At 45.7% G+C, this 24,391-nt stretch overlaps 1 protein-coding gene across 2 annotated transcripts; it reads right to left on the bottom strand.

Moving 5' to 3' along the window:
* Nucleotides 1–1,135: 1,135 nt before the first annotated feature.
* Nucleotides 1,136–22,934, bottom strand: LOC125712254 (ubiquitin-associated and SH3 domain-containing protein B-like). Of its 2 annotated transcripts, XM_048982120.1 has the most exons (15): nucleotides 22,453–22,934; nucleotides 12,298–12,336; nucleotides 12,044–12,097; nucleotides 9,605–9,791; nucleotides 9,313–9,511; nucleotides 8,113–8,282; nucleotides 6,778–6,986; nucleotides 6,540–6,687; nucleotides 6,216–6,336; nucleotides 5,739–5,861; nucleotides 5,426–5,518; nucleotides 5,141–5,285; nucleotides 4,853–4,959; nucleotides 4,638–4,747; nucleotides 1,136–4,231 (listed from the first exon to the last, which is right to left on the bottom strand). In XM_048982120.1, the coding sequence occupies exons 1-15, from the start codon at nucleotides 22,578–22,580 to the stop codon at nucleotides 4,097–4,099; spliced, it is 1,968 nt and encodes a 655-aa protein (XP_048838077.1). In that variant the 5' UTR covers nucleotides 22,581–22,934; the 3' UTR covers nucleotides 1,136–4,096. The 2 variants fall into 2 exon arrangements, with proteins under 2 accessions (XP_048838077.1, XP_048838078.1); XM_048982121.1 differs by lacking the exon at nucleotides 12,298–12,336 and having other exon boundaries at nucleotides 22,453–22,933.
* Between the last annotated feature and the right edge of the window lie 1,457 nt (nucleotides 22,935–24,391).

Here is a 24,391-nt window from a genome sequence, read left to right as displayed (position 1 = left end):
ACGACAGAGCAGCCCAATCTAGGATTAGAAATCACTTAAATTAATTGAATTAGCTCCGCATTCAAAGGCCTGCTGGGGAAAAACCGCGCATGAGAAACTAGATCGGGTCATATCCGGACAAGTGAAGCAGAGATGAAATATTCCTGGCATTGCGTATCCCTGGTGGACCCGGAGCTTTGGCGTTTGTACAGCTGAGTCAGTCGAAAACTAGAACCATTTAACTTCAGGTGTATTTATAATAAAGTAAACAGTAATCTCTTGGTATAAAGGAATGTCAGTGCGTCCCGATCAGAGTACCTTAACGCGCACCTGCTGGGACCTAATGACGGCTTTGTAGTTATCAGTTGTACCGTTGTATGCAACAGCTTCTGTCCTATTTGGTGTCATTTGTTCCGTTTTTAACGCACCACGGTGTCCTGGTTGTTTTAGGGAGCTTTCATACAGCATAAATTATCTACCAGTCTGTCTCCACATTTCCAGATAATGCTGCCTTCCTGGAAAAGGGGTAACGTTAGGACTTAGTTCATTACCTGATTTCCGCAGATCCACAGATCAGTATAATCTCGAAAAACTTTCTTTCAGTGCTCGCACATTCATCTGTTTTGACGAAACACAATTACACAAGTAGATCTTAATATCACGCCCAGTTATACATAAGAAAAATGCATTTTTTCGCATGTTATCTTTTTGTTCTTAACTTACTCTCTAGACATTTGTGGCGTGTTAGACTTCGTCGGCTGGCGCGCGGCTATCGGCTGACACCTAGCGGCGTTTTGGCGCCGTTTCTCCGCGAGCTCGCGGAGCGGCCGTAGGTTAGCGCTTCGCTGTCGCCCCGACGGTTTGCACCAGACCATCTCGCTTTTGCCAAAAAACACGCGCATGTATTCAGCCCTTAGCTCTGCTATTTGTCTGTCGGGGTGACCAAAGACAAACACAATTCACCCTACAGGAAACGCATTGATGTGTATAAATAGGCACAGATGAACGCTTTGTAGAAATATTTGAAAGCAAACGAAGTATTCCAGTGAATAACTAAGTGACACATGTTGCATATCGTAATTAGGCTGACCAAGTATATCTTGGCACTAAGACTAATGAAGCTTTTTGTTTTGTTAACAAAAATGACCAGGAAACCTTCAGGTAATAAAACATTTATTTGCAAACATAATTTATATATTTCTGAAGCAGTGAGTTATTTAAAGAATCAAATACTGTGGCAATCATGTGTAACAAAATATGACACATGCGCTCAACACAGCCACATCTGTCTATGCATAAAAATAATTAAATAGAAAGATGTGTTGTTTCTTCAAGTATTTGGAGCTTGCTTACAGAAAACAGGTTGTATTTTTTTAACACTACGGTCCATCCACTCAAACGCATGAACGGCCATTTAGGACAGTAAAGCACCAGGCTTCCTGTAATAATTTCTTTCTCCCATTCATTCTCTAATTTCTTTACTTTTAATTTATTTAATCAAAACAATCTTATACAAGCAATAATTCCCACAGTTCTGAAACAAATATTTAGATGACTAGATGACTAAAAGAAGATTGACTAGTATAAACAGAACAATGAACTTTGGTCACAACTTCTGACTTCCTTTTAAGTTCCATGAGCAAAGTCGGACTTAATGTTTTTAAAATATAAAACACTTAATTACAGACTGTGTATTATAATACATTAACAACACACTAACAATAAATGAATATCTCTAGCATTCATCATATTTTAAGATGAACTTTATTAATGTCATTTTATATGGCTTGTGAATTATGTGTCATTGGCCTGCACTGTAACCTGGGGGATAAAATGTCTGCACAAATTTTGCTGAAAATATTAGTATTAATATTAGTATTGTAATTGGGCAAAAGCATAGAAAGTAAAATGCCAGATGACTCAGCTGAGAGAAAATGAGCAAAGATCAAATCTCAGTGCATTATATCGAATGATTTTGTGTGCCTGACATTTTGTGCAAAGGTTGATGACACTTTTTTTATACATATACAGACAAAATTAAAGTATCAAACATGAATAAAAAAAACCAGCAAAGCTCTCGAATGTTTGCTATGCTTCAAACATTACATATGAGGACAAAATGTACAATAAATGTGATTCATTTTGAGATGTTTACTTAGACCAGGTAATTCATCTGACACTCTTTTCCGGGTACAGCAATGCATCACCAGTGATTTGGGTGTATAAAATTTGATCCCAGACGCTAGACATAAATACTGCACTGCAAAGTCCATCACTTACGTTAATAAAGCAATAAATGGTTCTCATGGTCGAAATGATGAAAAAAGAAAAATTCAAACTTATCTTTATGGTAAAACACAGACACTTCAGAAAAAAGTGAACATAATTTGAACAAATTGAACATAATACTCACATTCTCCCGAATTTCAATGTCAATAAAATAGCCTAAACATGAAAGATTAAAAATCCATGTATGGGGAGAGAGTAAAAATGATTTGTGAACTGGCCTAAAAATTAATCCAATAGAAAATTTTCGAGGTGTCACAATTTCTGCTACGTTATAGAAATGATATACCTGTATATGTGCATTTTCAGTTGTTAATCGCCTAATGTATTAAGTTATCCTTTGTGCAAAAAACATCAGAGTTCAACTCTGCTAAAGATGAGATTCATCCTATCAGACCCTGAGATTTAATGTGAGGGGAATGTGGTGTAGAATTTCCCTGCAAATACTCATTTTTCATCATGCTCATTGTGTCACTGTACTGCATTTTTTAGACTAGGGTTTGAAAGGGCATAGACACGATATTCAACAGTATGCAGGGAATTCACATCTTGGTTAGGAGGTCATGCTTATGAACCCCAAAACCCAAAGAAATTTTTGTGCCTTTGAACACATTGCTTAATGAAAGATGTATAGCAGCAGAATATAATAACGTAGGAGCAGAAGGAGCACACTGGTTAAATTAGATTTAGCCTGCTGGAACAGCCCAGCAGGACCGGAAGTATACGTATTCTCATCCCACACAGAACTTGGGTTTCGCATCAACACTCACTAAGCGATGGTGATCAGGAAGAGCACATGAATAACTCGCTGAGCGATGGTGATCAGGAAGAGCACATGAATAACTCGCAGAGCGATGGTGATCAGGAAAAGCACATGAATAACTCGCTGAGCGACGGTGATCAGGAAGAGCACATGAATAACTCGCTGAGCGACGGTGATCAGGAAGAGCACATGAATAACTCGCTGAGCGATGGTGATCAGGAAGAGCACATAAATAACTCGCAGAGCGATGGTGATCAGGAAGAGCACATGAATAACTCGCTGAGCGACGGTGATCAGGAAGAGCACATGAATAACTCGCAGAGCGATGGTGATCAGGAAAAGCACATGAATAACTCGCTGAGCGATGGTGATCAGGAAGAGCACATGAATAACTTGCAGAGCGATGGTGATCAGGAAAAGCACATGAATAACTCGCTGAGCGATGGTGATCAGGAAGAGCACATGAATAACTCGCTGAGCGATGGTGATCAGGAAGAGCACATGAATAACTCGCAGAGCGATGGTGATCAGGAAGAGCACATGAATAACTCGCTGAGCGATGGTGATCAGGAAAAGCACATGAATAACTCGCTGAGCGATGGTGATCAGGAAGAGCACATGAATAACTCGCAGAGCGATGGTGATCAGGAAAAGCACATGAATAACTCGCTCAGGTGAGACACGGCTTAGTCCAAAACACATGCCTTGAAAACCAACAACCAACCGCTGCCCCCGAATCAATGACTGTAAAATATGTCACATCAGTCTGACAAGTATATAAATATATATGCCTATATATGAGTCATTTGGGCTACAAATGCAGCTTGTTGGAGCACAGGTGCATCTGGGATTTTTTAAAATAAGGCATGAAATCCATTACTGGATTCTCCCACGAAATGTTTCCTGCAATGCAGCTTCACTCTGAGTTGTGACGGGGCCCATCTCTGGCCCCGAGCCTGGAGCAAGAGTCAGAGTAGACTCTTGCCACCTCCCTGAAGAACACATCTGTACCGAGGAGACAAGGTCCCTGGGGTGTTCTGGGGTGGAGATTTGGACAGACTAGCTCCCTCAGTCCTGCAGCAGGGTCTCCCTCCAGTTGAAGCTATGATTGGGTCCGTGCGTGAGCGGCAGGACGGGGGGCTCCACCAGCTGCCAGAGGCCGGTGTCCCCCTCCTCACAGGCACAGAAGCCCAGGTAGGGGATCTTGTTAGAGATACAAAAATGGAGAATACAAATTGAAAATCTCACTCCTGGCAGTTGACCAAAGTTGGCAACCCTGCGTTTTATTTGAAATGCAAAATGCACCGTTTATGAAACAAATATGAGAAACCATTAGCTATGTCATCTGTTCTAAATAAGACTGCCCATACCCAACTGTAATAGTGATACTCAATATACTGCTTTTTTATTTACATAAAGGAACACTACTCTTCCCAAAACTTGAAAAAAACTAATATATAATATATACTGTCACCGTCCAAAAACTGACAAATACCGTAACAATAATTTTAGGTCACGTGCACCAGTGCGTTTGCACGAAACATTTTTACTGGCATATGTGAGTGACACGGGCGCACGGCGGAGCCTTGCTACAAAGGTGTGCTTCTACCTTTCGCACCACTTGCACAAAGTCCTTAGCGTTCTGCGGACTAAGACCCTGGATCTGTCGAGTGCAGGCCTCGAGGGAAGAAGCGTGCGCCACAATTAGGATGGTGTTTCCTGGGGAGCCGCAGAAACATGGACAATAAAAAACTAAGTTCAATAAATTACAAGAGAAAAACATTCAAGGCAGTATACAGTAACTACAATGCATGAAGTCAGTACCCATGTTCAGGCAGTCTGTGAGGATGTCCTCGGTCACCTGGAAGCTCCGGCTGATGTAGGTGTCGTACAGTTCAGACACAGTCAGCTTGCTAACAGGAATATGAGGTCTGTGGAGTATGATGGTAAAAATCACCAGTGGCAGGAAAACAGGCTCATGCCAATTGCTTGCAGAGTGGAATTGTGAACATGCCTGTGTGTCTTACTGAATGCCATCAGGGCACAGACAGGCTGCAGCTGCGTGCTGCGTGTTGCGTGCTGCGTGCTGCGTGCTGGGCACCAAGGCCTCACCTGTACGTGGTGTCGACACTCAGGTTGGCTGCGGCCAGGTCTGTGGGAGGGATCCAGGCAGGCAGTGAGGGTCCGGACACCCACCTCGTCCACTCAAAAAGCCCCGGCTCAATTCGAATCTTCCTTCTGCCTTCCTGCTGCAGACCTGCATGCAAGAGGTTAGGTTTGGGTAGAACGGAGATCTCAGAGTCACAGACAATCCAGTGCTTCCTCAGAAGATATTAGCGACAGAAATTAAGAGTATCAAGGCTGAGAGAGCTGTGGCACACGGAAGGTTTTACGTACCTTTGAGTATGTTGTGGGCCGTCTGCACGCATCGCAGGGACGGTGAGCAGTACACAAAGTCAACTGTAGTGTTACTCTCTAATAAAGCCTCCCCTACAAACATATAGAAATCAATAAAAAAGAAATATATTTAAAAAGCCTTCAGCCCTTCTGAGTGCAATACAGATCAGTCAGGGCTAAACCCAGCATACTATTTACTGGATAGATTATTATTTGGAAAAACCATTTGGTGTAATTTTAACTTTTTCAATCCAGTGTATTTTTTCCTTTGGATTGACGCACACAGGGTCTGGTGGGGCTGGAACTTACGTACCCACAAGCCGGGCCTGGGTTGACCCAAACACAGTGAGGGGGGCATCCTTCTCATAGTCGCGATATCCTCCACTGCGTGGCAGGAGGCTCGTCGGCATGTTCAGGTTGGTGCGGACATAGCGCCCTGCATCATCCGAAACACAAATCTGAACTGACAGCATGCAGTTAATAGGTGCCTTCGCTACTTCTCCGAGTCTGTCTGTAGAGTTAACTGACAAGTGCGTCCTGTAACTTTAATTTTTCTATAAGTCTACAATAATGAATAATGCCACCGTGATCAGATGTACGCATATGTTATTACCCACTGTATTGCAGTAACCATTTATCCACATAAGCTAATCACAGAAATCAGAGGGCTTCATGTGGGGTAGATATTTGCAAACTACATGCACGCGCCAGGTCACCCAAGTGAAAGTGCGATGCTCAGCAATCCCTCCACTGGAGGCAACGGGGTCTTTCATTCCACAAAGAGCCTCACCTTTGGCATCCAGGCACTGGGAGAGCCAGTGTTTCCCAAACACCACGTCCATCCGCTCACCATGGCGACAAACGAAGAGAGTCCTCTTGGGCGGTTTGGTCTGGCCGAAGACCCGCAGTACCTGAGCAAGTCGGCTTAATCATATCCTCACCATCCACTGCTTGTGACTGATACACTGGCTACCTGATTAAGACCAATATGACACCTGGATATTTGTCAGACAGCAGCACAGATTACAGGTAAGACCCAGAGATTACATAGCCATCTCACATGGCCAGCTATTATGTGCTAACGGAGTCTTCTGGAGATTGTGCTAAGCTGTACCTGCATGGGCTGGCAGACAACGCCGAGGGGGGCCTGGCCCATGGCACTCGAGTCGCCGATGAAGGGGCCGTCCAGCAGCCCATCTGCAGCTTTGTTGACCAGAGCCACCATGCCTGCTGGGGGGTTACAGCTGAGAAAGGAGTGAGACCTGAACAGGATATGAAGCAAAGGTCAACAGGCTTCGTCTCCATGCGAGTCGACAGGGCGGCAGCTAAGTGGCTGTGCTCCAGAGGCTCACCCATGGAAGACCCAGGTGTCTGACTCGTCAGCCTGGTCCACATAGTTCTCAGGCAACAGGCCAGACAGGCCGGTGCCAAGGGAGGTGCCATAGATCCAGCCCTCACTGGTGCTGCCTTGCTCTACAGGCAGCACAAAGATGTAATCACCAGGCACCAGCTCCAGCTCGTCTTCATTCTGAGGCACGTAGGGGTACATAACCCGTAGGGTCTAGGACACAAGTGCAAAGCCAGGTATATAAGCATGGGGTATGTAACCCGTAGGGTCTAGGACGTTAATGCAAAGCCAGGTATATAAGCATGGGGTACATAACCCGTAGGGTCTAGGACACAAGTGCAAAGCCAGGTATATAAGCATGGGGTATGTAACCCGTAAGGTCTAGGACGTTAATGCAAAGCCAGGTATATAAGCATGGGGTACGTAACCCATAGGGTCTAGGACGTTAATGCAAAGCCAGGTATATAAGCATGGGGTACGCAACCCGTAGGGTCTAGGACACAAGTGCAAAGCCAGGTATATAAGCATGGGGTACGCAACCCGTAGGGTCTAGGACATTAATGCAAAGCCAGGTATATAAGCATGGGGTACATAACCCGTAGGGTCTAGGACACAAGTGCAAAGCCAGGTATATAAGCATGGAGTACGCAACCCGTAGGGTCTAGGACGTTAATGCAAAGCCAGGTATATAAGCATGGGGTACGTAACCCATAGGGTCTAGGGCACAAGTGCAAAGCCAGGTATATAAACATGGGGTACGTAACCCATAGGGTCTAGGGCACAGGGGCAAAACCAGGTATATAAGCATGGGGTACGCAACCCGTAGGGTCTAGGACGTTAATGCAAAGCCAGGTATATAAGCATGGGGTATGTAACCCATAGGGTCTAGGACGTTAATGCAAAGCCAGGTATATAAGCATGGGGTACGTAACCCATAGGGTCTAGGGCACAGGGGCAAAACCAGGTATATAATTATGTTGGGCAGGTTTTTGCTTCAACAAAGTAACAAAGCGTTTCATTGTAATCAGCCAGCACCTTGTTATACTGACAAGCTGAAGCACCACAGAAAGCACAGTGCAAACAGGCAAGAAAAGGTGCACAAAATGACCAGGGTATGAAAGCCATGGATAAAAAGATTTGAATCCTAAGTTTCAGGACAGCATTTAGGTAGGTAAACAAAAGGTGACCCTGGGTGAACTTAGCAGGGTAAGTATTTTCTACTGTTTTGGATCATCAGTGAGTTAAAGATGGAAAGAACTGCATGTACCATCAGTTTGTGAGGTGGGAAATAATGCAGAACATTTTGTTGAACTGTGCCAACAGGAAAGGAGGAAAGTACCTCATGGTTGGCAAATCGTATATCTCGGGAGAAGAGAACAGCAAGCCAGTCACAGCCAAGTGATACTTCGATTCCTTTGGCCAGCTTCTCCAGTGAAGAGAGGTGATTGGTCTGGAACTGGTAGGCCAAGGTGACATGGAGCTGTTTCTTATGGGGTTCTACATGGACATCTGGAGACAGAGAGGAGGGCAGACAGGAGTTTATGGCATAACACCATGGTACCTGTCTGGAAACCCAACAGAGGACATTTACAGGGTAATGCTGCTGCCACTTCTCACTGCACATTTACACATTTAGACAGTAATGCGATGACAGCTGTAGGTAAGAAAGCATATTATTTGTCTAAGAAGAGACATATTTGATGCTGAATTTAAAAAGATATTAACTGCTAAACCAATCAATGCACACACTGTGAAATTAAAGGTAATTTTACATAATTAACAGTGCTGGCAGGTGACCAGTAATAATACACAATGCGGCCAGGTAACCAATAATAATACACAATGTGGCCAGGTGACCAGTAATAATACACAATGCTTCCAGATGACCAATAATAATACACAATGCTTCCAGATGACCAATAATAATACACAATGCGGCCAGGTAACCAATAATAATACACAATGCGGCCAGGTGACCAATAATAATACACAATGCTGCCAAATGACCAATAATAATGCACAATGCTGCCAGGTGACCAATAATAATACACAATGCTGCCAAGTGACCAATAATAATACACAATGCTGCCAGGTGACCAATAATAATACACAATGCTGCCAAGTGACCAATAATAACGCACAATGCTGCCAGGTAACCAATAATAATACACAATGCTGCCAGGTGACCAATAATAATACACAATGCTGCCAGGTGACAAATAATAATACACAATGCTGCCAGGTGACCAATAATAATACAAAATGCTGCCAGGTGACCAATAATAATACACAATGCTGCCAAGTGACCAATAATAATACACAATGCTGCCAGGTGACCAATAATAATGCACAATGCTTCCAGATCACTAATAATAATACAAAATGCTGCCAGATCACTCATAATAATAAACAATGCAGCCAGGTGACAAATAAAAATACATGTTTCAATATCTTAAAGGTGCTGCCACGCTACATGTACTATGAAGCAAAGCTTGCTGTGTATTTGATATTTCAGAAACCTCTTGTCCTCTCTTCCCACCTGCTTGTGCAGCAGCTTCCGTGGCAAAATCTGCAGCAAACTTCTTCAGAAGCTCCGCGACCTGCTCCTCCACAAAGAGGCCGATGAAGCTGGAGGAGGTGTAGAGCTCCAGGGGCAGCGGGCTGGGGAAGCGGCCTCTCCACTGACTCACCACGGACTCCAGAGCTTCACAAAGGGGCTCCACCTTGCTATCTGCACACTGTGCAACATGGAGGACTTAAAGTCAGTGAAATCCAATATGTTGCAGCCTACATCTGACGAAGGGCTATCAGCCAGGCTGGAGGGAGCTCACCATGAAGAACTGACAGAGTGTGATGTGGGGGAAGATGTTGTGGGCCTTGTTCTTCCCACAGATGAGGCGTGACTGCTGCCAGAAGTGCGAGAGCTGGTGCAGCAGAGGGCCGCTGGGGCGCAGGTACAACACAAACTCCCGGGGAAGGGGCTCATCGAGGAAGGGGTCGTCCACATGGGAGAAGAGCCTAGGACAGCCAGTAGGGGGCGGGGGGTGTTCAAGATGCAGGGAGAGCATCTGCATGCTTAGGTCTTCATTCATTTTTGTTGATGATGAAGCCAATTCAAATACTAGGAAGGGCAATGTTGAAGTTAAAAAATATAGTGTGATTCCAGTAGGGGGCAGCAGCAGTACTGCAATACCTAATGTGAGGCTGCACATTACTACTGTGAGTCTCAGGGTTTGCTTTATAAACTAGCAATATGTCTGTGCATCTGTGCGTGTCGGTGTGCATTCATTAGTGGCTCACTGGTGTGGAAATTCTGACCGGTGCCAAAAACTGATTTATTTTTGTCTAATTTCGCCGGCACCTTGCTGGGGGGTGGAAGTTGTCAAACTGGGCTACGCGAGCACCATCTACAGCCGTCCGGCACGGACCCCCTGGTGATGAAATTTACATCATCTAACCCTGTGCATGATTTTAATCTGTGGAAAAGGAAAGATTGACCTGCAGGCCAGAGTTACATGTTGTACGTTGGTACTTTGAGACCTTTTGCATGCAGTGAATGAGTCACACTTTCAGCACTAATCGTCCAATGAAATCATCATGTTCATAATTTCAGTAGCTGTGTCTTTAGCTCAAGTCCTGCTAACTTTGAATATTGATGAAGTTTAAATATCGGACACATCACACATTAAAGATCAAAATGATGCAGATATCTCAGCTTCAAATATCGGCCGATATGTTAACCGATATACTGTGCATCTCTAGCATTCAAAGCACAGTGGAATCTACTTATATTGATCACGTCTGTCTGGGTGAAATTGAGCACTATAAGCAGATGATCATTATAACCATTTCCCCCCCTTTTTCTTTATGTCTCAGGCAGATTACCATCTAACTGACATTTGTGTATTTATTACATGAAAATAAGGTGATAAAACGGACAGTGTTGCTATTTACAGAATTTTATTGACTTCTGCAAAATACAGTACAGCAGTGCTGTGTATTTAGTTGCCGCATGTGCCTTTAACTGTGGTTGCACTTGGTCCTTGATCCTCGCGTGTCTTAGTCATGGTGTAACTACATACCATCAGTGTGAGCTTCACCGTACTTAGTGTAACTTCCCTTGTCATTCATGCTTTTTGTGTTACTGTTGCTTGTTGTGGGGTCACTTTAGAGAGCAACCTAAAGAAAAACTCTGTGTCAGTCCACCTCTCATCATTTTCCTTTGCCACCGTCACGATTCCTCGGCCTACTCAGCACTTCAATGCAGCATAATATTGTACATAAAATATTCCTTTATTGTAGTTTCACCATTGCATGTCAGTGGCTAGTTTTTTGCAGGTTATCAAAAGCTGCGATGAGTCTATATTTGTCGCTGAGAGAAAATGTCTTTCTTTTCCCGTCATGTTTTCTCGGTACACCGCATTAGCCTCAGGTAGCTAGCTGGAAGCAGATGGGTTACCGCAAGGCAAAGTAGGCTTATCAAAGTAAAGTAAAAAAAAATAAAGTGTACTTCTATTTTTTTCTCTATGTTTTCATGCATAAAAAGACCCGAAATGAACACTAAGTGGACTGATTGATTCTGTCCCAAGCTTTTTGATCGGAATATGCAGTTGATCACTATATCCATGATCACTATAAGCGGGTCCCACTGTATTCAAAGTTTAAGGATGCATGAGTGTATATATATATGTGCATGTGTGTAAATAAATAAGAATTTACCAAGCCTGGTCACTTTCGATTACATTTTGGGTGTATTTTCCAGGTCTCCTAAAACTTCCTGATGATTGTCTAGGCTGATCGTCTTGTTTGTCTAGGCTTGGAGCAGTACTAAGGTAATATGTCATACTGCAAATTTTATTGTCAAAATTTCAAAATGCCTCATTATTGTTGTTTTGAAGATACCAAGAACCTCGGTGAAATGTCTGGATATAAAAAATTAGGAATGTGGCGCCTCCAACCATCCTCATACTGCAGCTCACCAAAACTGCTAGACGTACTGCTGTTCTTCTTCTACTCTTTCTTGGTTGACCTCTACCCTATGAAAATCAGTGCTGCCACCTACTGGTAACAGCTAGTCAATTTCCTTGTGCATGCACAGCGGAAATACATGCACACGAATGATCTCTGCTGGACAGAAAAAATCTGGGCTACACGCGCACCATCCACAACTGTCTGGCGCAAACCCCTGGTGACAAAATTTCCGTCATCTGACCCTGCATGTGACCGAAAGCGTATCTGGCAAAGCGAAGTATGAAGTGTCCTTAACTCACCAGTCACAAGCTGCTTGCACACTCCTTCCTCCTGTTGACACCAGCGCTTTCAGCCTAGAGGCAAAGAGAATCAGAGGCAGAGGGCATCAGACTAAGCACGCAGAGACAGGCTCATTAAAGCTCCACACTCATTAAAACATGCACATCCATATCACTTTGGATGTTTCAAAGTGAGAACACTCCTCAGTGTCTCTGTACCTTGCATTAGGTTCCACAGAGTTTATTTAAAGCATAATTAAAAATATCACTTGAACCTTGGGGGTGGTGTGGGGCTCTGCAGCTCAGGGCTGTACCTGCGATCAGAAGGACATTGGTTCAAATCCCACAGCGCAGAGTGACTTCACAGTTGGGCCCTTGAGCAAGGCCAGTTGCTGCAGGGACCCCTCATTCTGCTATCTAATCCTCACATGTACATCATCACTTCTGACAAAAGAGTCTCCTAAGTAAATGTATGTAAAAATGTAGAACCACCGACAAGAATATAGCAAACATAAATCTAAACACCTGAGAAATGCAGCAGGACTTGAAGAGTGAGTGTGTCCAATGGTGTCACGGCCCAGTCAGCTTTGTGTAATATCAGTTTGCTGACCCTCAGCTATCTCCTATAAATTCCATAAGGTCACTTCCTGTACTGTATGTTCCGCACATTATTTTTAGACTAATGTCCATAACATGCAATGGTATATAAACAGTGATGTCAGATCTGTTTTTCATTAATGAAAATCGAGTACTGAAATGAAATGCACCAGACAGAGGCAACAATGGCTGTATCAGGACACGGGGAGTGGGAGAACGGCTTCAGCTCTGGACGAGTTCAGAACAGAACACCAGCATGACAGCAAGCAGGACCGTGTAGAAAAGACTAATATCCTAATGAATGGTGTGGAATGAGGACAGAAGCATGGCAATGAAAAACCTCTGTCACTGATCTCTCTCTCTCTCTCACTCTGTCTCTCTGTCTGTCTGTCTCTCTCTGTCTCTCTCTCTGTCTCTCTGTCTCTCTGTCTCTCTCTCTCTGTCTCTCTGTCTGTCTGTCTCTCTCTGTCTCTCTCTCTGTCTCTCTCTCTGTCTCTCTGTCTCTCTCTCTCTCTGTCTCTCTCTCTCTCTGTCTCTCTCTCTCTCTCTCTCTCTCTGTCTCTCTCTCTCTCTGTCTCTCTCTCTCTCTCACACACACACACACACACATGCCTGTACTCATACTTTTCTGGGATCGTCCACTCATTTCTATGGGCAAAACCCTAACCCCAACAATGACAACCTTAACCCTACCCAGCCCTAACCATGACCATAAGTAACCAAACAAAATACAAAATCTTTGGCATTTTTAGTTTTTTGTAGTCACAGTTTTACAAAGGTGAATTTCTCCTTGTGGGGACCAAAAAATAGTCAACACAATGTCAAAGTAACAGGTTTTTATCACATTCTGGAGACATTTGGTCCCCACAATGTAATGAACACCTGGACCACACATACACACACAGACACACACATACACACACGCAGACAAACACTCAGTCAGTCAAAGGCATTGTTTATTCTATGCTGAAAACAGAAGTCCGGTCAGGTAGACATCCTCCGATCAATTTAGCGCCGGAGAAATGCAAATCTTCTTTTCTGCTAAAAACTACCTGACACCTGATACCATTCTTAATGAGCAGATATTCTTAAGCTGATTTAATTACTCTTAATGAGTCCTCTGAACTAATTGAGTCTTTTTATAAAGCTATAAAAGATAAGCTCAGTGTTGGCCTTCAGGGGCCCAGCGCCGTTCCTCCAGAGCTGGATCCGTCTGTAACCACTGAACTATTTATTTCCTGTTCACCAAAGTGACAGGAACAGAAGCCCCCGCTCTCACACAGCCAAGAGATCAGCAACTCAGAGAAGCTTCTAAAGTATGTATGCCTGTCTGTGAAGTCTATGTGCCTCACCTAAAATTACAGAGGTGGGTGTCCTTCTGGTACAGGTCGGGAATTTGGCCCCACTGGGGCGGCATACAAGCAGCCATGAGCAAAGACTTCATGTCCTTGGTCGCAGAGATGCTGGCCTGTGCACCGTGTTTGTAAGTCTTGCCAGTCATCTTAATCCAGGCATAATTCATAGCCACATCCGTACTCCCACCCAGGTTTCTGACGTCTGCCTGACCCGTATTTTTCAAAAGCTCTGGGTTTTTCAGCGCTATTTCCCTTAATCCTACGACTACATCTGCTCAAGAGGCTACATCGACCCACACAAGAGGAGAGAGCACAGCACAGAGGCTTAGGCAGGTGCTGACTCACTTCCTCCATTAACAATAGCACATTCAATGCCTGCTGTCAAAGGGAGGGGAAGGCCTGATGTCATGTGGTCATTAGCAATATGGCAAAGGGCTGATCGGCTTCAACAAGGTGCCCATTGTGATTTTATCCCAAATCACCCTCCAAACTGGACCAGAGTGCGAACCAAGACTGAACCAAGAGCATCACATAGTTTACAGCTGGGGCAGATTTACCAGGAGGTACTGCGGGGGGGGGGGGGGGGTCTTTATGACAGAACAAAATATTCCCCATATTTGCTTCAATCCCAGGAGGAACTCCATCAGGTGGAGGAAATCATGCCTTTTTGGTCACACGTCTGTGCGTGGTCAGCAAGGTAAACAGGAAACACAGCAACAATGGCACCCTGCAGGAGACCCACCCTTAAAACAAAACTAACAAGAAACTCAAAGATCTCTACTGGCTTTCTTTCACTTTCTGATCTGATGCAACGCCAGAAGCATTAACTCCGATCCGAAACACTCCAGCGATGAGGGCGCCATGTCTACAGATACCTTCAGGCCTTGGGCTACCCAACCACAGCCCCCTGTGGGAGGAGTGCTAGTACCACCCCCATGCCAGGCCCACCCCCCCTCCACAGTCACATTAGCCAGATAATTAGGTGACAGCATTATGAATCATGAGGAAGTGTGTCAGGTCTCTCATGATTTGCAGATATCCTTATGGAATTGCAATTACACAGAATTCAGTTATTAGTAGACATTTTTTCCAAAGTGAAACACACAGATTTTATCTGTGTTTTTTTTTTTAACCGAAGTGAATCACAGTCCTTCCCAAAGACACGACCTTGTGACCTCCACAGGGGACTTAAGCTTCCAATATCCAGGATACAAATATCTTTATGGTGCAGGAATGTAATCTCCATAGCTCCATAGGTCCAGGCTCCATAGCTCAGTAACAGGCCTCACCGCCAGGAGGGAGCGCGGCACGGAAGTAACGAGCCTCACCGTCAGGAGGGAGCGCGGCACGGGAGTTACCGTAAGTAACGGGCCTCACCGTCAGGAGGGAGCGCGGCACGGGAGTTACCGTAAGTAACGGGCTTCACCGTCAGGAGGGAGCGCGGCACGGGAGTTACCGTAAGTAACGGGCTTCACCGTCAGGAGGGAGCGCGGCACGGGAGTTACCGTAAGTAACGGGCTTCACTGTCAGGAGGGAGCGCGGCACGGGAGTTACCGTAAGTAACGGGCTTCACCGTCAGGAGGGAGCGCGGCACGGAAGTTACCGTAAGTAACGGGCCTCACCGTCAGGAGGGAGCGCGGCACGGGAGTTACCGTAAGTAACAGGCTTCACCGTCAGGAGGGAGCGCGGCACGGAAGTTACCGTAAGTAACGGGCCTCACCGTCAGGAGGGAGCGCGGCACGGGAGTTACCGTAAGTAACGGGCTTCACCGTCAGGAGGGAGCGCAGCACGGGAGTTACCGTAAGTAACGGGCCTCACCGTCAGGAGGGAGCGCAGCACGGGAGTTACCGTAAGTAACGGGCCTCACCGCCAGGAGGGAGCGCGGCACGGGAGTTACCGTAAGTAACGGGCCTCACCGCCAGGAGGGAGCGCGGCACCGAAGTTACCGTAAGTAACGGGCCTCACCGTCAGGAGGGAGCGCAGCACGGGAGTTACCGTAAGTAACGGGCCTCACCGCCAGGAGGGAGCGCGGCACGGGAGTTACCGTAAGTAACGGGCCTCACCGCCAGGAGGGAGCGCGGCACCGAAGTTACCGTAAGTAACGGGCCTCACCGCCAGGAGGGAGCGTGGCACGGGAGTTACCGTAAGTAACGGGCCTCACCGCCAGGAGGGAGCGTGGCACGGGAGTTACCGTAAGTAACGGGCCTCACCGCCAGGAGGGAGCGCGGCACGGGAGTTACCGTAAGTAACGGGCCTCACCGTCAGGAGGGAGCGCAGCACGGGAGTTACCGTAAGTAACGGGCCTCACCGCCAGGAGGGAGCGCGGCACGGGAGTTACCGTAAGTAACGGGCCTCACCGCCAGGAGGGTGCGCGGCACCGAAGTTACCGTAAGTAACGGGCCTCACCGCCAGGAGGGAGCGCGGCACCGAAGTTACCGTAAGTAACGGGCCTCACCGCCAGGAGGGAGCGCGGCACCGAAGTTACCGTAAGTAACGGGCCTCACCGCCAGAAGGGAGCGTGGCACGGGAGTTACCGTAAGTAACGGGCCTCACCGCCAGGAGGGAGCGCGGCACCGAAGTTACCATAAGTAACGGGCCTCACCGTCAGGAGGGAGCGCGGCACGGAAGATACCGTAAGTAACGGGCCTCACTGCCAGGAGGGAGCGCGGCACGGGAGTTACCGTAAGTAACGGGCCTCACCGCCAGGAGGGAGCGCGGCACGGGAGTTACCGTAAGTAACGGGCCTCACCGCCAGGGGTTTTTCCCTAATGCTACAAACCAATTCTTGCACAAAGAGATGAAATTATTTTTTAAATAATTTATTTGGGGCTATTTTCCAACTTCTAAAGCAGACAGAACTCAAAATATAATTTATTATTAATTACATGAATATATTATTCATGTAATTAAATGTAAGTGAAATCTTTAGCAGGCCTATTTCCAGATGACAAAAACACCATCAGGCCTTGACACAGACATCGGTGGCATTTAAACCTGAATACTGCAGATGAGATTAAACCAGTCTGGAACACACACACACACACACACACACATATACACGATTACTGGGAAATTGACATGTAAAAACATCCCAAGCATGGTGACAAAAACACCCACAGAACCAGTACAACATGGCATATATTTATTCCACTTTTACTGTTGGTAATACTCCTGCTTTCTCTAAGAATACTCTAAAATACTGTTTGTCCACTGCTTCCTTCTCTAAGGGATGCAGTGAGAACATTTTTAGGCTGGGGTGTAACCGATTAGTTCTATTCACGGAAGCCTTGCACTGGAAGAAATTGTTTTAGCTATCATTGTATTAGGGCAGAGGAGCAGTGTTCACAACATGTATACAACTCTGCCTTCCTGTTTGGCACAAAGAGTCTAGAGCCCTAGGTCAGAGAGAGCTAGAGAGAGATAGACGGAGAGAGAGAGAGAGAGAGAGAGAGAGAGAGAGAGAACCTGCATGGATCGCTAAGGAAGAAATGGGTGTGAGGCGACTGACAAGGCAGAGGGCTGCAGTCCCTGACATCCTGCGTGACCGAAAGCCTCTCTGCTGATAAGAAGCTCAGTGGCCAAGCACTGGTCAAACCAGGGCCTGTCCTACTGCAGACTGATCCAAATTGTGTCACATTAGCAGTAGCAGTAGCAGTCTGTGGAAAAAATTCCCAGAGGACATGGAGGACCTCATGTTCTGCAAGGTACCTGGGCTTCCCCTCCCCATGTCACTGCTCTACAGCGACATCTACTGTCAGCTGGGCACATAGGCACCCTGGGGCCAAACAGAACCAGTGGCACTCCTGTGTGTTCATGCATTGCCTAATGAAGCCTGCAGCCAGGGGGCGATCTTCACAGGTGCTGTTCATAAATAATCAACTACATTAACAATATTAATGTGAACAGGAAGGGGAATGACAATTTCTACAATGAACTGCCCACTAAGTACTTGCATAAGAAAACCCACGTCTCCTTTATTTATTTCTTATTTTAACTCAAACCAGGCAAACGATAATCCCACCGATGAACCGCTGCGGCTGCTGGCCGAGCCGTTCCTGAACGGAGCAGGCGGTGTTACTGCGGAGGATGGTCTACGAAGTTTAGGTGGAACAGATAACAGATCGCGAGGGGTTACAAGGGATCAGATACTGAGCTGTCAGCGGAACACATCACTGAAATATTCATTAATTTCTTTAATTAAGTCACGCAAATTATTTCAAGCCCCTACACAAGGAGATAACTAGAGCAGCGATTAATATTATTTAGGTTAAATTTGTACCGGATTAGGCCTATGTCAGTGACCCAAATCAACGAAAGTGAGAAAACAGGTTTTACTCTCTTAACAAAGATGCATTTTTATTTTAAAAGCTTCTTAATGCATTCCATCTTTGATAGGTCTAAACATGGGTATTTCACAACTTAATCAAGTCTAATTATTAAAGAAGTTCACTTAGACCTGAACCATTCAGAATGAGCCAGGAGCTCAAGCAACAAAATTAGGAAAGTTTGCTCTAAACCAGAAAACAGTGATATTAGCAGACGGGTTTATTACAGCATGTTGGCATTAACATGCAGGTCCTCAATCAGCAGGATCTCACAAACATTTCAGTTAAGGCAGGAAATTTCAACTCCAATGAATATCTGGTTGTTTTAGCTCTTGGAATTACTTTAGCTAAAGAATGGCTAAATTCCTTTTAGAAGTTAGCTTTTGTATTTTTTTTGGTTTTTACTCAGAAACTCTGGCGTTTGGTCTTTCATACATTAGTCAGCAGTAGACATGTGGAGCCATGAATAAGAATCACAGCACCCTCCCCGTCTGGGGACTGGCACTATTAACGCGTGTGCTTGATGACATGGACTATGCCTTCATTCTTTACATATTTTTATTGTGTTTATTTTTAACAGCTGACACCCATGCAACAAATACGTTTAAGAAATTATTCGGCGGCCATGGTAACCAGGGCAACAGTGGCTGAAATTTTTGCCGTGGATCCATATTTCTGCTCTGGAATGCAACTTGGAGATGCATGGCGATGCTGGAGCAGAAGGTCAAGGACAGTGCTCAGGTGTTCATCACCATGATGGGTTCTTGAGAATTAGCTTAATGCACAAAAAGGGTTTTTCCTGCCGTGTTTCTCAACCTAACGGTTGAAGGCTGTGGTTTGATCTTTGCAGTCTAAGATGACCAGGCAAACAGCATCTTTGTCAGTTGTAAATTAAGCTTCGGTTCAATGACAGCTTTAAAGCCAGAGAGCTTTTGGTCTGACGGCACATGTGATACACCCACAGAGACACTGAGCCTGATGCACTGTGTTGCCAATAATAACACAGAGCATGTGGAAAGGTGGCATTCTACATTCAGAATACAGTGTTGGCATTTTTATTCACAAGGATAAAAATATCATTGGTGCTGGTGTAGCTGTCAGGCTCGTGCAACAGCGGAGAAGCAGCCGGCTGGGGCAGGAGCCGTCACTCTTCCACCATGGCAGAGTACAGCCAGCTCCAAAACGAAGGCCAGGTGAACACACCAAGGACAGAAGCGACCTCAGATACTAGGAGCTTGATTCTGGCTAAGCATAGGCACAAAGCCCCCCCACCCCGAGGAAAAACAGCATGTTCCTCCCCAGATCCGTGTCAGGAGTAACAGTGAGGTGGCATCTGCTTTGACGGAGCCACAAGCTGGGTCACTGGGTGGACAGCCTTTCCCAGTCCTACCTCATGGCCCCTCTGTTCAGCCAGAGCCAGTAAACCTCCCCCCTAATGCCAGCTACTGCAGAGAAATACACCAAAGTGTCGAGAGGAAACATACAATCTCGCTGACACACTGGCTTAGTAAACCACAAGGGGCTGAGAAATCGGGCTACGGGGCCAAATGAAAAGCAGGAGCCCCTTAGAGAATAGCATTTCACCAGAGGCGAACAGACCTGCACTCAGGGCGCAACTAAGCGGAGCATTTCTGCCTCAGTGCGCACAGCCGACCATGGGAGTCACAGCTCGGCCTTGGGAACCACAACTTGGCTTTGGGAACCACAGCTCGGCCCTTGGGAACTACAGCCTGGCCTTGGGAGCCACAGCCTGGCCTTGGGAGCAACTACTCGGCTTTGGGAACCACAGCCTGCACTTGGGAGCAACTACTCGGCCTTGGGAGCCACAGCCTGGACTTGGGAGTCACAGCTCAACCTAGGGAACCACAGCCTGGCCTTGGGAGCCACAGCCTGGCCTTGGGAGCAACTACTCAGCCTTGGGAGCCACAGCTCAGCCTTGGGAACCACAGCCTGGCCTTGGGAGCCACAGCCTGGCCTTGGGAGCAACTACTCGGCCTTGGGACCCGCAGCTCAGGCTTGGGAGCCACAGCTCAGCCTTGGGAGCCACAGCTCAGCCTTGGGAACCACAGCTCGGCCTTGGCCTACCCAGTCATTTATCAACTAGACAAAACTTAAAGAGCCACAGGAGGAGAACACGACGATGTTAATTGAGGTAAGTGTATGTATTTCTCTCTCTGTCTCTGAGGGCGTATTACCAGCACATACGTTAGTTAACACCCTCAAGCAACAACAACAACGTATATAAAGATTTATTCTGCCACTCACATCAAACACAGCAATACTACTAATATTATATTGGCTTATATGTGCTCTGCAGATTTTCTTCTCATGGTGAAGGTATCAGCAAGGCCTCCTCTAACTGTGGTCTGCAAGGGCCTCTTTCCCCGAACCACATGTGTTCAAACCCAGATCCTCAGAGACACCCAGGAGCACAGTCATATTAATGATTAAAAGGCCCCCAAGCAGAACAGCGTTTCCCTCTGAAATCAGTTGGAGCTGCACAACATCAATACTGTTGAACAAGAGACACGTTCAGATAGAAGCAGGTTTTGTCTCGTTACATGTTACATACAGTATGAGATGCAGCATGTAAACCGGCTTTGATGAGCTAATCTGAAGAGAAAACATCTGCTATACATAGTAAAAGCTTCCAGCGCTGCATGCTTCGGTCCGAGCTGACATACACCCTGACCCCAGCTGCCACCGCAGTTGTACCCTGTGCTGCAACAATGACCAAGACTGCAGGGAATACAGGGAGCCCATTCAGTGTCAACATATCCCAGAATCCCCAGCTTTCGACGCACACGTGCTGCAAGGACACACCCAGAGGAAAGCCAGGAGAAAGGCTGAGAAGAGAGTGGGTCTGAATCACTGCTCTGTTCTGTGTCGTAGCCGTAATCAAGGGACGGACTATGATCTGCGGAGATGTACTTGGGGGGCATCTAAGAAAATCCATTTAACATGGAGAGACCAGGAAGAGACACATTCCTGGTTTGTGGTCAACAAGGTCTAAATCTGCACGTAGCAACCTTGACCTTTTTGAGGGGAAGAGAGACCACCTTCTGCAGTGACTCATGTTGCAACAAATATTTTAATGAAATGTACATGGAAAACCTGTGCAATATTATGTTAATATTAAACCAACCAAGCATGAAAAGCATTTTAAAAAATCAAGACATGTAATCCTACCAAAATTACTCCAATATAGAATTAAGTAAATGTAAGTAATATTTGTTCAGGAAATTCTAATTCCAAAAATGCAGAAGTGTATAAAAATAAGTACTGAACTGAGGAAGTGGAACACGTGATTTTTCATTTTATAAGCATAATATATGCTATAATACTATAATATAGGAATGTGCTGACATTTTGTGAAATTCGAAAGGTACGCTGCTGAAGATCGTCCCGTCGTACCAATTTGACAGTTTATTATTTCTGCCCAAGAGTATCGATTCGGTTGGGAAAAATGGCTTTACAAATGCTTAATCTTATTGCTTTGGAATGATTTTTTTCCATTGGAGTTAAGAAGTGCATCTTGCATAATTTATGACCGAAAATGAAAAGCAAGGTAAGACGCATTTACATATATTGGGATACGACAACGTCGTAAGTAACGGTGGTAGGGCGGGCTGTTGCAGGAAGCGCCGGCGTCCAGCAAAAAGCCAATGAGGTGGACATGAAGATGGACATGAAGGAGGATACGAAGATTACGTCGCATGTGATATAACTTCAGTGCACGTGAAAATGTTACAAGCGCAGACAAAGAATGAAAATGAAGATGAGCATGACCAACACTGGAAACGGTCCCAGGGCGCTCACGCCGGCATTAACGTCCCTTTTGTTTGGTCCGTGACGAAAGAAAGTGGACAGCTTTATGTCAGCTAAAGAAAAATGTGTCAGCTTCTTGAAAGCTATTGCAGTAATTGCTACCATTATTACTGATATTATTGCTGTAGCCGTCAGTTAAAATTATTGAACCTTTAAATTCAATCAATGTGCATCATACGACGGACGAACGAACTAAAGTCACTTTAATTCACACTGTTGAATTTAATATTAAAGACGGCAATATGCAGCTGCGTTTCAGAATGCGCAGAAGCTACAGAGCAGCCAGGGGACGGAAACGAAGTGAGCGTCCAGCCGCGTTACTTACGCCTTGGTTTTGGGGAAACCCATTGAGAGAAGCACGTCCAGATTAGGTCCCTGCTTAACTGCGCCCGGCCGGCTGTGCCTCAGCCTCCGCGGAGTCACTTTGCTCTGAAGATCCTCTTTTGCTGCCATGATTCAGAAGCCCTTCGCTTTAGTCCCGTGTTCCGCCGGACAGCACAGATCGCAGCAGAGGAAATGTGGTGACATACTGCGTGAAGCTACGTATTATTTTTAAAGTCCAGTGTTATGACACACGATAATCTCCCTCCCATCTTTCCCTCAACCCGAGAAAAGTGCGACTCCGCGCAGTTTTGTGTGTTAAACTGCGTGATCTCAGCTTCCTGGTGTAGATATCAAGTCATCAGAGAGGAGATGCTGCTCGAAAGTCACTCTTCCCATCTTCCTACATACTGCAGGCTCTCGCTGCTGAGATGGAGGCGCTTCCCCGCAGTCGCCGTGCACATCTGTCTGTGAGCGGCAGCACAGCTGTCCGACGGCTTATTTATCGATGGGTTATGATGGAGCGTCCATTCGACCTGTCAGAAGCCGGCGGAGCGCTGCCCCCGAAAGGCGGCTCCCGCCTTGTCTTAAAGCTACAGACAGGACTGTCAAAGTCACAGTACGAGGTATATATTGTTCTCACGCATCGGACCATCCATCACTAGGCACTAATGTTAATAAATACGATTCAGATGTTCAAATATAAAATAGAATTATGGTAGTTTATTTCCCTGTAATTATGTGCTGTAAACATTTTGATCCTTTAGTACGTTACGTAAACACTCTCCAAGAAATTCAATATACCGACGTTTTAAAAAAGACAGTGAAACTGTAAGAAGATAAGCGTGACTGTGTCAGGTATTCCAGACAAGATGCTCACAGTAAGCAGTACAGCTGAGGATACAGAAGACACGGCACTGCTAAGATCGTGTTTGCCTCCAGTACAAGAACAGCACTTTTTCTAGTAGCAAAACCGCATTTTACGGCAACACAGAGAGCATAAGCCGAAGCACACGCTAGTTGCGTGCAAATTCTGTACTGCTAATATAAATTTAACATACTGCAATCAGTGTATAGTATTATGCTGTGTTTGTAGTGTGAAAAAACAGGTGTCAGTAATCACCGTCTTATTTATTACCGGTACTGTACCGGTGAGTACCGCCCCCCTTGAAGCACTGGTATTATGGGTCAAAATGTGCGTCTTGCGTCCACTGGTTTGTGACAAACAGTTACACTCCTCCCAGCTGTGAGCTGAAGTCTGTGCTGAGTTAGCCACTCAGATAATCCTTAGAGCAATCCTTAGGATTGCCTCTGCTGCTGTGCTTAGTCAGTCCCTGCTGTTAGAGGATGGGCCGTAAGGCACGGTAACGCAGAAGACAACAGCCAAACTCCTGAAAAGCCTCTTTCATCACCACTTGTTGGAGAAATAGAGAAACACAGTCAAACACTCCGAAGTTGTGAAAAGTGACAACCATGTCATTTAAAAATCATCCATCTTCTAAATCAGAGGTATTTTAACTGAGGGGTGCAAAGAAATTGCAGGGGTGGCTGCAGGAGAGGAAAAAAACTGAACACTGTGTGGGGGGTTGAAGTGGGGGCATATCTATTGCAAAATTGCGACATTCAGAAATATTTAAAAATAATGTTAACACGTTATATGTCTGTACACACTAATTGACACTAATAAAGAATAATTTAAATGTGTATAAAACAGACAGGAACTACACACTCAATACATCGGATGATTATGTCTAGCAAAGTAACTGTGACTGTTGTGGCACCCAGGTAGCTGGGGGTTGGGGGCCTTGCTGAAGGACCCGCAGTCATGCCAAGGCTGGGCTTCAACTGGAGACCCACAGCCCCCCCAAAACAAAAGAAAATGTGGTGGCAAAGCAACATCTAAAACCGTTTTGTGTCTGTGCCTGTGTGTGCATGGGGTGTGA

This window comes from Brienomyrus brachyistius, chromosome 17 (assembly GCF_023856365.1).
Source record: "Brienomyrus brachyistius isolate T26 chromosome 17, BBRACH_0.4, whole genome shotgun sequence".
In the NCBI taxonomy this organism is placed as follows: domain Eukaryota; kingdom Metazoa; phylum Chordata; class Actinopteri; order Osteoglossiformes; family Mormyridae; genus Brienomyrus; species Brienomyrus brachyistius.
The sequence above is the reverse complement of the archived record's forward strand: the minus strand, read 5'-3'. Positions and strand labels throughout refer to the sequence as shown.